Source organism: Myxocyprinus asiaticus, chromosome 17 (assembly GCF_019703515.2).
Source record: "Myxocyprinus asiaticus isolate MX2 ecotype Aquarium Trade chromosome 17, UBuf_Myxa_2, whole genome shotgun sequence".
NCBI classification, from domain to species: domain Eukaryota; kingdom Metazoa; phylum Chordata; class Actinopteri; order Cypriniformes; family Catostomidae; genus Myxocyprinus; species Myxocyprinus asiaticus.
Window position 1 is genome coordinate 44221548 of NC_059360.1, and position 14338 is coordinate 44235885.

The 14338-nt window shown below is 39.0% G+C and overlaps 1 protein-coding gene across 3 annotated transcripts in view; it reads right to left on the minus strand.

Moving 5' to 3' along the window:
• Positions 1 to 14338, minus strand: part of LOC127455486 (A-kinase anchor protein 6-like) — a 202704-nt gene that overhangs the window by 73723 nt on the left and 114643 nt on the right. For 2 of the 3 annotated variants that reach the window (XM_051723427.1, XM_051723426.1), the window contains exon 8: positions 3464 to 3594. The exons of the other annotated variant lie outside the window; for it this stretch is intronic. In XM_051723427.1, coding sequence (XP_051579387.1) covers positions 3464 to 3594 — 131 coding nt within the window. The remainder of the gene's footprint in view (positions 1 to 3463; positions 3595 to 14338) is intronic. 3 annotated transcript variants of the gene reach the window in all.

Here is a 14338-nt window from a genome sequence, read left to right on the forward strand (position 1 = left end):
GTCCCCAATCTTTACAAGGGGGAGCGCGACTCGCCACACTTTGTTTTTGAGCCTCCCTTCTAGAAGGACCAGGGCGAGGCTGAGTGGCTGGCAGCCCCTCCCCCTGAGTGTGGCGAGGAAGGAATTGCACAAAGGCTTCCTCATGTTTTTTCACCTCCCGAAACCTGGTGACAACTGTATTCACCGAATTGTCAAACAGGCCGGTGAGACCAGGGCATCAAGTATGAATACTCTGTCCTTATCCTTGATGCCCGTGAGGTTTAGCCACAGATGCCTCTCCGTGCTGACCAAAGCAGTCATTGCACAAGCCGTCTGCATGGTTGCACGGAGAGATAAATCTGTGGCTCGACGAATCTCTGAGAATGCTTCCTCGTCGATTGTACTACCCACACTCAGGTCCTTCAACAAATCAGCCTGGTATGCTTGTAACACCGCCATGGTGTGTAGCGCAGCACCAGCCTTACCTGCTGCTTGATAAGCTTTCCCCACATGCATTGAGGTGGTTCTACATGGCTTTGTGGGGAGAGTTGGTCTTTTTAATGATGATGTCAAACCAGGCGAGAGATAGCCCACGAGCATCTCTTTTACCTGTCGCATCATCGTATACCCCAGTGCCTTAGCACCCACGATAGTCGAATATGTCGACGTCGAAGGCACAAAGATACGGGAAGTATAAGGTTTCCCCCATGAACGAGTCAACTCGTCATGGAGGTCTTCAAAGAAGGGGAGAGACTGATTTTGTGTTCCCTTCCCCTGGCAGACAGAAATCTGTCTTCTAGTTTCAATCGTTTGGGGGTCTCTTGTTCGCATGGCCAGTCTAGCTGTAATCTGGCCACCGCACGAGTAACCACCTCGAGTAATTCCTCAACCGCTTTGTCATCACGTGAGGAACGTTCAGAGGTAGGCAACTCAAAGTCCGCAGACCCAAGAGATTCATCGTCCCCCTCACGAACCGAAGAGGCGCCGGGGCGCGCTTCGAGATCACACGAGGGACAAACTGGATCTGGAGAGAGAGCGAGTGATAGGGATGGACCCATCTCTCGCTCCTCAGCCAGATCCATACGCGAGCCCCACGATGGAATGGTGGGTGCTGGCTCTTGGAAGTAAGCGAGACGAGCGCGCAGCGTCTTCACTGTGAACAGCTCATAATGCTCACACTCGCCTCGCTCCAACGCAAGAGCAGCGTGCTCTTCCCCCAAACAAACAAAACAAAGCTGGTGTGTGTCCGATTCAGCCATAGGACGTAAGCATGGAAACACACACCGTTTGCTTTGTTGATCGCTCATTTTTCCTTTCTTTTGTCTTTTCCACACTTGAATGACAGAGAAAGAGAAAGTTTTCTGCACACTACCTGACAAATCTAACTCCTATCAGAAGAAAAAAGAGAGCTGAGAAGCTGAGAAGCACAAACACAATCACAGAGTGATGATGTCACCAACAGAGGCTATAAAGGTTCTAGTCAATTTCACTGACGTGTTGCACACATATTCACAGCTAGTCACTCCTAAAGACGTTCCCATAAGTGCTGAATCAAGTGCAGCATTAAGTGTAGCTTTTGACAGGGAACAGTGAGATATACCAGCAATTAACTTTTTTAACTTATGCAGGTTCGAATGAACCAGTGAATCTTTATGTGTTTTTTTAATTTATGTAATTTTTGTAATGTTTTGGACTAACAAGGGTTACTAAAAAAAAAAAAAAAAATTAACAATGAAAAATACCAGCAATTAATTAAATATTTTACTTTAAAAAACACAACGTGACTTTTGCAGGTTCAAATGAATCAATGAATTGTTTATGTGAAATGTCCATTTACCGAAACCATCCAAACAAACCAATAAATTCCTAAAGTGAATAGGAATTCCCAACACTACATGTAAGTGAATCCTTGAATTTTAACCGGTTTATTTACATGAACCATCTGAATGAACCAATTTACTTAAATGTTTTTAAATGTTTTGGACTTCCAAAGGTTACTAAAAAAACACGCTTTTTTTATTAAACAGTTAACAATGAAAAATAGCAGCAATTGACTAAATATTTCACTTCAAAAAAGTTGAAGTGACTTTGGCAGGTTTCAAATGAATCAGTGAATCGTTAATGTGAATATACAGAAACCATCCTAACAAACCCCATTTCTAAAGTGAATAGGAAATCCCAACACTATATATAAGTGAATAAGTGAATTGTTTATTTTAACCAGTTAATTTATGTGAACCATCCGAACAAACCTATTCACTTAAATGTATTGGACTTCCCAAGGATACATATGAGAGAGAAATAAAGGATGATTTAGTTAAGTGAGTTTAATTACTGCCTCAATACAATATGACAAAAATGCATTTTGTAACACTTGTTGGAAAAAGTAGATTGCTTCAGGAAGATCTACACTCTTTTGAAAACAGCTGAACTACTGTCACGCTACTGAAAAACATAGTTGAGGTAGTTAATAGCGTGACTACTTTTAGTTAGTCACCTCCCAGCATTGATCAGATGTGAGGATGCTGGGACCTTGATGAGGCCATCGAAAGGCACCGGAGGCCACAGAATTCGACAGCTCCTCCCTTAAGACATGTTTTCATGCAAAGGTAAGGGCCAAAAAGTCAAAACAATGAATCCTTGAGCAGGCAGGCCCACATTAAAATTCAAAGGATCATTATGGGATTTTTAACGCAAAATAAATCATTAGAATGGGAAACTTAAGAGGATTAAAACAATATTTGATTCAGAGCCAAGGCGAGGAGTCCAGTCCAAGCTCTGCGGTTAACACTCAGGACTTTAGTGGATTTGTGGGGGGGGGGGGGATAGATAGAAAACAAATGGTTCCCAAAAACAGTTAGGAAATTAAAAAAATTATAATGGTTTCGTCATGAGGTTGCTCAGATGGACTTGCATTAAGCAGTATTAAATAAAGGTAACATCAAGTCCTTAAAATAGCCCTAATCTACTGATAAAATGGCAAGATATTTGTGAAAACATAACTGCCAAGGTTAAAAACTAAAAATAAATCTTGTGTCAAATTCGGCGGTTCTCATTCAGAATAAGCTGCAATGCTCACCAGACTTTATGCCTATAATCAAAAGTCTGCGAGACTTGTTTATATTCCTGGTCTTATTGTGAACAATTCACTGATGCATGTAATTGATATCACGAATCATTTTTTTTTTCCAAGCCCTCCCCACCAATCAATTCCAAATCTATAGAATCAAGTCCCGCCCTACATTTTCTGTCTTGTTGAATATCCTATTTCACTCTAAAATATTTTAAATTATATTTCGGACATATTCTTATAACATTCATGAACACGATTCAAATCACAATTACATGGTTAGATATGAGTCGACATCGGAAATGCATTTTATAATCACTCAGCACCAAAAGACAATTTCTTGCCTAATCAGTACTATGTTCGATCAATTGTTATTGCAAGATAATGACATTTCTCACATATTTCTGATCATACCTGTTACACTTGGACAAAAGGGTGAAATCCACACTTCTGTTGTTGGAGCAGTGATGTTGACTCTTCAGTTTAACTCTCATTTGATCCAAAACATCTTTCTGGGCCTCTCTATAGCTCTGCTGAATCTCGACCTGTTGAGACGAATACAAAGATGACCACAAAAGAGTTAGACAAACTGAAACCAAGTCAAATTGTCGCATTACATCAAACAGCAATCAAAAGTTGGGACAGATCAACTCCTTCCTTGAATAATAGTGACAAATGTCATCAAAACTATGAAATGACACAAATGGAAGCATTATGTTATGACCAAAATATGTAAACAAATCAAAAGTATCTTATATTTGAACCTTTTCAAAATAGCCATTCTCTCAGCCAACTTCATGAGGTGCATCCTTAGATGCTTTTTAAAAAAATAGTTCAAACAAAAATGAAAATTCTCTCATCATTTACTCACCCTCATGCCATTCCAGATGTGCATAACTTTCTTCTGAAGAACACAGATTAAATTTTTATGAGAATATCTTAGCTCTGTAGGTCCTCACAATGCAAGTGAATGGGTGCCAAAATTTTGACACTCCAAAAAGCACATAAAGGCCACATAAAAGTAATCCATAAGAGTCAAGTGGATAATCCATATCTTCAGAAGTGATATGGCAGATGTGGGAGAGAAACAGATCAATATTTAAGTACATTTTTGCTAGAAATTCTTATTCCTGCCCACAAGGGGGCATATGCATGAAGAATGTGAATCACCAAAAACACCAGAAGAATTTGAAAGTTAAGCAGGGAGTAGAATTTATAGTAAAATTGCCTTAAATATTTATCTGTTTCTCACCCATACCTATCATATCACTTCTGAAGACATAGATTTAACCACTGGAGTCATATGGATTACTTTTATTCTGACTTGTGTGATTTTTGGTGCTTCAAAATTTTGGCACCCATTCACTTGCATTTTATGGACCAAAAGAGCTGAGATAGATCTTCTAAAAATCTTTGTTTATGTTCTGCAGATGAAAGAAAGTCATACACATCTGGGATGGCATGAGGGTGAGTAAATGATGAGAGAATTTTAATTTTTGGGTGAACAATACCTTTAAACAGTATTAAGGGATTTCTGATGGACACTTGCTGGCTGCTTTTCCTTCACTATCCAGTCCATTTCAATTTCTTTATCAAAATGTTTTTTTTTTGTTTGTTTGTTTGTTTTAACGTAATTTAGGTCTATCTACAAAACTATCATACATATCATGCGAGCAAAATCCTTCTGAAGATCATACATCAGCGTCTGCGTCCAATCATCGAAGCAGAACTACCTGACTTGCAAGCTGGGTTCCAGCGAGTTCATGGTACCCATGACCATATCGCAAATCTGTGGTGGATTATGGAGAAATGTCATGAATATCAGAAAAACATCTACATGTGCTTCATTGACTACAGCAAGGCATTCGACTGCATCGAATACGATAAGCTATGGAAGGCCCTAAAAGAACTGGGAGTGCCAGCACACTTGATCCAGCTGATAAGATCCCTTTATACAGACCAAGAAGCAACTGTCCGAACACAACACGGAGACACCGAGTGGTTCAAGATTTGGAAAGGCATGCGACAAGGTTGTATTCTGTCCCCTTTTCTTTTCAATCTTTACACAGAAATTATCATGAGGAAATTAGATCTGGAAGAATCGGAAATCGGTGTGAAGATTGGCAGCAGAAATATCAACAATCTCCGCTATGCCAAAGATACAACATTACTGGCGGAAACGGAAGATGGTCTGAAACACCTCATACTAAGAATCAAAAAGGAAAGCGAAAAGATGGGCCTCCACCTCAACATCAAATAGACGAAAATCATGACAACAGCTGGAAATGGAGCAGTCAAAATAACCATCAATAGTGAAGAGATCTAATGCATCAAGGATTTCTGCTTCCTGGGATCCATGATTGACCAAACTGGAGATTGCGGCCCTGAAATCAAGTGACAAATTGCATTAGGCCGTAGTGCGATGCTGAGCATGCACCAAATCTGGAGGAGCAAAGACATCAGCCTCACAACCAAATGCAAACTCGTCCATGCTTTTGTATTTCCCATATCAATGTATGGGTGTGAAAGATGGACCCTGAAAAATGCTGACCGAAGGAGGATTAATGCTTTGGAGCTATGGTGCTGGAGAAGACTGCTACGGATACCATGGACAGCAAGGGTCACCAACAAAGAGGTTCTGGAGCGCATCAAGCCAGAAATGTCACTTGAGGGAAAGATCACCAGACTCCAGCTCACATACTTTGGCCACAAAATGCGATCAGTTTCATTGGAGAAAGCAATGATGCTTGGAATGGTCAGCGAAACAAGAAGACGAGGCCCCCAAAGAACGCGCTGGCTCGACACCATCAAAACGGACACTAGCCTAGGCATAGAACAGCTAAAAGGGAAAGTCCAAGACCGGAAAGCGTGGCGAGAGATGGCCCATAGAATCAAAGAGAGTCGGATCCGACTGAACGGATAACATCATCACAAAACTATAATCCTTTAGACCAAAAGTTTTTTAAGATCATGTGAAACATTTGTAGTGTATTATTGCTGCAACCTCTACAAAACAATTACTGTACTTAAACATCATTGATCCAACTTCAAAAACTATAAAAAATAACTATTTCAGAGTTCTCCCATTTCAAACACTTTAATCAATATGACTGCAATAAATAGAGACACTTCAAACTGGCATCTTTCCATTTCACAATGTTTGTGTTGGGCTTTCAGCTGTGATTAGGAACTCTTGTAATGCTTTTCAAATCAGATAGAAAGAAAATATGTATTTCTTCTCGGTGCTTGAGAAAATTGGCTACACTGGCTTGCCGGAGATCAGTTATTGTGCAAAGTATGCTGCAATGTATGAGTGAGCCAATAAAATCTCCAACAGATGCCTTTGATTTTTTTGATCATATCTCGACACTTTATGCAGCACGCCGGTTGCACGTTCTCCACTCAGCAGATGCCTCTAGAAAGGTCAGACAATTCCATGAATGTAAACAGCTCCTCAATCAAAGCTACCCTTGATAATAAACAAGCAAATCAACAGAAAGATGTATCGCTTTTTCATTCCATTTATTGGGCGGGCATCAAACGGCGGGGCTCATGCGCTTTGCTCATTTGGGAGGAATGAACCTAACTAGGAGCTCTGGAAAATTAGTGGCGCAAGTGCGTGGCGTTCTCCTCTCCCTCCTCGGAGGAATTTGCTTTCATTTGCCTTCATTTTTGATTCACTCAGCTCGCTCGCCGATGCCATGTCAGGATCCTAATTACTCAATCCCTCCAGAGCGGCTTACACACACAATAATAACAAATGTCCACCTCCGACAAAAACAATTTCTCAGAGACACCTTGAGTGTAAGGATAGATCGGCCTTGCACGGAGCTTTCGAGTTTTGAGTTGAAGACGGTATTATCATGATGGAGATTTGCCTTTCTTGTGGCTTTTGAAAGGCTGGGTTGGGGGGAATGTATAGGTTATTTCTCTGTAACTTAAAAAAAAAAAAAATATGCTTGAGCTGTAATTGAATAAAGTCTTTCTACAAAAGTGTATAACACACTTTCAGAAATCAGATCTGGTCAAGCTCAGGCATTTAAACTCTATCAATTATAACTTGATTATTTAAACATTGGCAAGAAAATTAATAGGATGGAACCTAACAGGGTGGAAATAAAGAGATACATTTAGTATTGCTCAATGAGGGATTGAGAGTTACTGTAGCAACCATGAGGGTGCCAACTTGAAGTTAATTTTGATATTTTTAACCATCTTTTGAAACTGTAATATTATACTGATTTCTGTGATTTAAGAGTGAGACAAACCATTTAATACAGCAAAGCAAGCAGAATTTATAGAATCCATTGCTAATACTTAATATTGTGTTGTTGTTGTTGTCCCATCAAAAGGATGTCACTTCCTGTAGGTGATGTCATACAGGAAATGGCTTTTGTTTGCTTAAGGTTGGGTTAATTGGGTGATCCTCATCAAAGCTGTCAAGAAAATTGTTCAGTCATATTTAGCCTTTAATCAATACAAAAACGTGTTTTTGTATATTGTACACACACACATATATATATACTGTATATATATATATATGTACAATATACGAATAAATACAAATAAATAAAAAGCTAATTCTGATTCTGAAACATTTCAATTAGAGAAATACAGATTAGAAAAACAAATAAGAAGAAACAATTGGAATACTTCTTAATAAATTGCTAGCTTTGGCAAATTTAGCAATGCTGAAATTCAAAGTGATAAGAAAAAATCTAATATGACTTTCATATTTAAAAAATGTGGGTTTGGGGGCCTGGGTAGCTCAGTGGTAAAATACACTGGCTACCACCTCTGGAGTTCGCTAATTCACTAGTTCGAATCCCAGGGCGTGCTGAGTGACTCCAGCCAGGTTTCCTAAGCAAACAAATTGGTCGAGTTGCTAGGGAGGGTAGAGTCACATGGGGTAACCTCCTCGTTGTCACTATAATGTGGTTCGTTCTCAGTGGGGCGCGTGGTGGGTTGAGCGTGGATGCCGCGGTGGATGGTGTGAAGCCTCCACACACGCTATGTCTCCATGGCAACACGCTCAACAAGCCATGTGATAGGATGCGCAGGTTGACAGTCTCAGACACGGAGGCAACTGAGATTTGTCCTCCGCCACCCAGATTGAGGCGAATCACTACATGACCTCAAGAACTTAAAAGCGTACTGGGAATTGGGCATTCCAAATTGGGTGAATAAGGGGCCAAAATATGGGATTAATATTTTCAAAACAGAGGCAATATGATGCTGACATGAAAATGTACTGCATAGTAGGGCATGACCCAGATTGATCCTCTAACCCCACAACCCCTCATTGCAAAACAGACCAGAATAAACCATCATTTTTAAAATCACACAGTTCAAATGTATTAGAAATCTATAACTGCATATGTCTAGACTGATGGAAGATGCGGCTCCCATGGGTGAAGATGAAAAATATCAATGGCGAGCATATAAACCTATATTTACCAGCGATCCAGTACTTGAAGGAGAAATCGTGTTATTGAAGAGAATTTGTCTCCTTGTGTCATGTTGCAAACCAAGCGTGTTCCTACAATGCCGTGCAATCAGTGTCTGACTGCCACTGAGATAAAGACTAAGCTTTCATACTCTCCAAGCAGACAATGTCAACCATAGAAAAACATACATAAGCCTCTGACTTAAAAGCAAAGCACTGGTTAATTAATTTTCCTATGGGCTCTAGTGTTCTACATATGAACGGTGAAAAGCACGTCACCCACTGTGCTAACAACCACTTCTGGCTTCCCAAACGACCGCACTCCAAGAGCCTCCTGTGGATGGCGTATATAACCCTCCTGATCTTGCACACAATGCAGGGCTCAACAATATGGATGGTCTGAAGGCCCGAAGCCAATGTGAGAGAGTCTCCAGCCAGTTTATGAAAAATGTCACCTGCTTTATTGGGCCAATGCTGAATTGTCATTACATCTTATGTTGCTTGCACATGCGCTTTAGCATAATTCTGCTGATTAAAACATGTCACCAAGGTAAAGTTATCTAAATGGTTAATGCAACCTGCAGAAATGCCTACATTTTTTCAAAATTATTTTTATGTGGCTTATTATACATTATGAAATGAACACTAGAGGCGATATAACAGCAATGACTTTTATTTACTTTCATGCAAATCACAAGTAAATATTATTTATACCATGATCAGTAGAAACATCGGTAAATGCTTCACGTTGAAGCCAAATCTTCGCTCTTGACCATGGTTCGAGTCCTAAAGAGTATGCAAATCAACACGTGAGCCTAAAGTGTCCACAAAATGATGGGGTTGCTTCAGCAATTGCATTTTTCATCTCACATTTGCTTTTCATGACACTATCGGTTAGGTTTAGGTTTAAGGTACTGCAGGTAGGTAGGTTTTGTTGATAGAGCATTGACCTTAAAAACCTGTTTGGACAGAAAATTAACACTTTTGATTTAACTTAATTTAACTTTAATTTAATTTAATTTAATATTTAGCTTCACACAGTGGATATTTCCCCTTGGAACTGTCGCGATATGCGTAAGGAGCCGCACAGTACAGTATCATTTAGCAAAAATGTCGCCAAATACATACAACTTTCATGAGATCAGGCTGGGTTAACATATGCTGTATGAGGAAGTCCAAATTATGACAGCATCAGTTAGAATGGGCAGAGCAATATAAACTAAATACATTATGTCATAGTTTTTTTTTTCAGCAAAAGTCTATTTATTATAGTTATAACTGTAATGGAGTTACATTAGGGTTCCCACGGTCAAGGAAATCCTGGAAATATCAGGAAATTTTAAAATTGTGATTTACAGGCCTGTTGAAAAGTCATGGAAATTAACACATTTCTTTAAAATCATGAAAATTTCTATAGTGAATATGGATGCTTCTACTTATGATTGGCCTTAAAATATTTCAGCTTGAAATTTCTCTTTGTGAGGGCAATCTCTTTGGCTCTGCTCCTCTGCGCGGATGAATGTGGTTCGAGGCACAGGTGTACACATGGATACAGGACAACTTATCAGAGCAAATGGACAAATAAATAACGAAAGAAAGGAAAAGATGGATATCTGAAAACATGTCATCTGAGCAGATAAGTGTCATGTCTTATGCTGCTGCTTTGACTTATTGGAAACATTGATGTTTTGAAATAAATGACGTTACAAAAGTTAGGCAAATGTTCGTTAACATTAGACACAATGATTGCTAGTCTGATAGGTCAAACATTGTAAAGTTTTTATAACTGCAGGATATTCTGGCCAAATAGACCACGGTAGTAACTAATTTATAGATTGTCATTGCTACCAACCAGTGGTCAACATCATTTCAAGACTCACATGTCTTTGGCAAGCCTAAGACTAAAGGATTTATTTATATTACTCCCACACATACGCTACAGAAGCCGGATCTTATTTTCTCAATTTCCTGCAAAATCTGTCCCGACAGCTCTAAAATATTTATAATATTATATCATTATTATAGGTTTATCAAAGTGTATTTGGGTAAAGACATGGTTTGTAAGATGAATTTTTTTTTTTTGCACTCTCTCATTAATAAATTATTTTTATTTTTTAACAAAAAAAAGTTACATAGTGTAGCTTTTTATTGGAGGATTTTTCTCCCCAATTTGGAATGCCCAATTCCCAGTGCGCTCGAAGTCCTTGTGGTGGCTTAGTGACTCGCCTCAATCCGGGTGGCGGAGGACGAATCTCAATTGCCTCCGCGTCTGAGATCGTCAATCCGCACATCTTATCACGTGGCTTGTTGAGCGCGTTACCACGGAGACCTAGCACATGTGGAGGCTATTCTCCGCACCATGCACACACAACTCACCACACGCCCCACCGAGAACAAGAACCACATTATAGCGATCACAAGGTTGTTAACCCAACGTGACTCTACCCACCCTACCAACCGGGCCAACTGGTTGCTTAGGAAGCCTGACTGGAGTCACTCAGCACACCCTGCATAGTGTAGCTTTAATAATTATTTCCCAGTCCTAATAAATGTACTTCTTTCTGATGAAAAAATATGTTTCTAAAAAATTTACATTTTTTGTGGTGGGGCCATTAAAATCATTGGTAGGGCAAGTAAAAATCTAAACTACTGGCCTGATCTGGTCAGCAGAAAAATCCTCATTGTTGAGCCCTGCTATGCTAAGTCTAGATTTTCTGTCCCTCTCCTGGTCTGTTTAACGTTATATTTATTCAGATATGCAAATAGAGGGGATATGCTTCTGAATATTTTGTATTCTTATTTCAAACAGAATCATTCAGAAACTCTCTTGCTTGTGCTGTCAAAAGGAATCTTGCTTTAAACTGCTAATATGGCAGGAATCAATATAAATTCAGTAATTTGATGAATACTTATGTCCCAAGAGTGAAAATGATACTTGGATGTCAGTAAAATCTGCTGAATTGAGTCCTTTTGTTACCACGCCTGTGCCAATTTAACGGCCCCTGGAAACTTCCATGCTTCTATGTCCTTTGGGACACACCGTATGTATCTAAGGTCTGTCACGCACTAAAATTGTGGCCATCATCACTTCCAGTATCGTATCTGACTACACACATTACTGTACACTGTAATTTTTAAAATACCTTCAAATATCAGTTCACATTGTCAATACTTTATATACACTGCTGTAAACAGCCTGCAGTTGTTTTTTAAATAATGTCAATAGGACTGTGACACTTTAAAGACTAGTTAGTTTCGAAAGTTGGCTAACAAGGAATATAGCAAAATTCCCTTAATCAAGACTGATCCGAAATGAATAATACACTCTTGACCAAAAAAAAAACTGAGAACCACAGCCGAAGTAAACCAAGCTGTTATATCAACCTGACCACATGGGAAATCAGCATGTTGCTTACAAAAGTTTAAGTACCATGAAATCAACCCCATTCTGCCAAATTTCTGACAAGCAACCCCATCAAACATCTCAGCATCAATTCGTACATGATCACCTTTTCCTCTAGCGCTACATAGACATGGGTTCTGGTCCTGTGGTAAACAGGAAGTAATCTGAGGTTGTATTTTCGCTCTAAAACAACATTTTTATTGCACTGATAGTTAGGTTCAGGTTTTGTGTTAAGGTGTAGAGTTGTAGAGGTATAGAGGTGTTTAGATGTAGGAAAAGTTCACCCAAAAATGAAAATTCTCTCATCATTTACTCACCTTCATGCCACCCTAGATGTGTATGACTTTCTTTCTTCTGCAGAACACAAATGAAGATTTTTTTTAAGAATATCTCAGCTCTGCAGGTCCATACAATGCAAGTGAATGGGGTCTAAAACTTTGAAGCTCCAAAAAGCTAATAAAAGCAGCATAAAAGTAATCCATAAGACTCCAGTGGTTTAATCCATGTCTTCTTAAGCGATCTTATCGATTTTGGGTGAGAACAGACAAAAATGTAACACATTTTTCACTGTACATCTAGCATTTGCAGTCTCTAGGCATGATCATGATTTCAAGCTCAATTACACTTCCTAGCGCTTGACACATGTGCAGAGCGCTAGATGGCACTAGGAAGTTTAATCGAGCTTAAAAACATGATCGCCAAGGAGACCTCAGCTGTCAAGATTTGGATCACTTCAGAAAACATGGATTAAACCACTGGAGTTGTATGGATTACTTTTATGATGCCTTTGTTTGCTTTTTGGAGCTTCAAAGTTTTGGACCCCATTCTGTTTAACTGTATGAACCTACAGAGCTGAGATATTCTTCTAAAAATCTTTGTTTGTGTTCTGCAGAAGAAAGAAAGTTCATACACATCTGGGATGGCATGAGGGTGAGTTAATTATGAGAGAATTTCCATTTTTGGTTGAACTATACCTTTAATAAAATATGCATTCCTGTTGACTGTATTACATTATTTGCAACTAAAATACAACTTGCTATTGCCGCCACTTTGTGGACATTTCTCATGGAAAATACAATGAACAACACTTCCAATTCCGACCACTGGGGGCAGTATATCGAATTTCGCTGACCACAGTCTGATTTCAGCAGCAAAACTTTGGACCTACTGTTGCCAAATTCACAGTGAGATCAGTCTGCTTAAATATCACGAAACGAATGACAAAATGACAAAATTCAAAAACTAAAACTGAAAATTGGCAAAACTGTCAAGAAGAAAACTAAATTTTTAAATGTTCTGAAGGAAATGTGAGTCACCATGATGCTAGGGTGCTCATCATGGTGTTCAAAAGGGCCCACCCGCGAGTATCTATATCTTTGTTTCCATTCAAGTTACAAACTTAATCCATGCAAAAAATCTGAATATCACAAAAACAATTTGTGTATAAAGCAGTGTTTCCGTCCCATGTGTTCAAGAGAACAAAATCATCACTTCTGGGGAAATTGGCACATGTAAATGGAAGTTGTAGCATAGTAGAATATGTTCAGTAAATGTGTTTCCATGCATAAAGCACATGTCATCTTATCAAATAAAAAAATATAATATTTTATCTGCATTTTGGATATCCCAATATTCACATAGAGAAAATGTGTATAATTTGCCAGCTACTAATATTCTGATTCTTAGGAATGGTTTGGGTCCTTCAATGTAAATATGAGATGTTTCTGCCCATTTTTTCATCCACCAGGTTGAAATCTTTTAGAAAAGTCTGATCATTAAGAAAAGTAATTGCACAATTGTCCTCAACAAGCTGGATGATTTGATGCATCACTTATGTCCATAGTACAAACGGTGCAGGACAGGTTACATGTCACAGCTGAATTCTTATGGATTGGGATTTGTTGAAGTCCCTGATCTCAAGTATAAGCAAAAATAATAGTGATGCTCACCTTAGCAGGCACCACTAAAAATCACTAAATTTTTTTTTAACTATACTGTACCAAAGAGAAATAATAATGGGAGAATATGTCAATAACCATAAAGTATTAAAGGCCCCATCAGGCATAACAAGAACAGACTGTGGACTAATTCGCCTTTGTAAGCCCGGCAGGACCGAATGCTAAAAATCTGCAGATTGCGTTTATAAATGCGCACTGGAGGGAAATACTCACAGACGTGATAGTCCTTGAGCTTTGATGCACATGTGTTTCACATAGAACGGGAGGGCAAAATTTATCAGGATCAAAAATAATCCAAACAGAATTAAGTAACGCTCTTTTCATTGCAATGAAAAAACAGAGAGGGAAAGAGAAATAAGGCAAGAAGACGAATCATGTGGCAGCAGTGCAAGCAGGACACAGTCTCATTTAAAGCAGCTAGGGAATAATATAAACTAACAAACAGAAAAATGTGACTCTAGCGGGCAGTACGAAAAAATAAA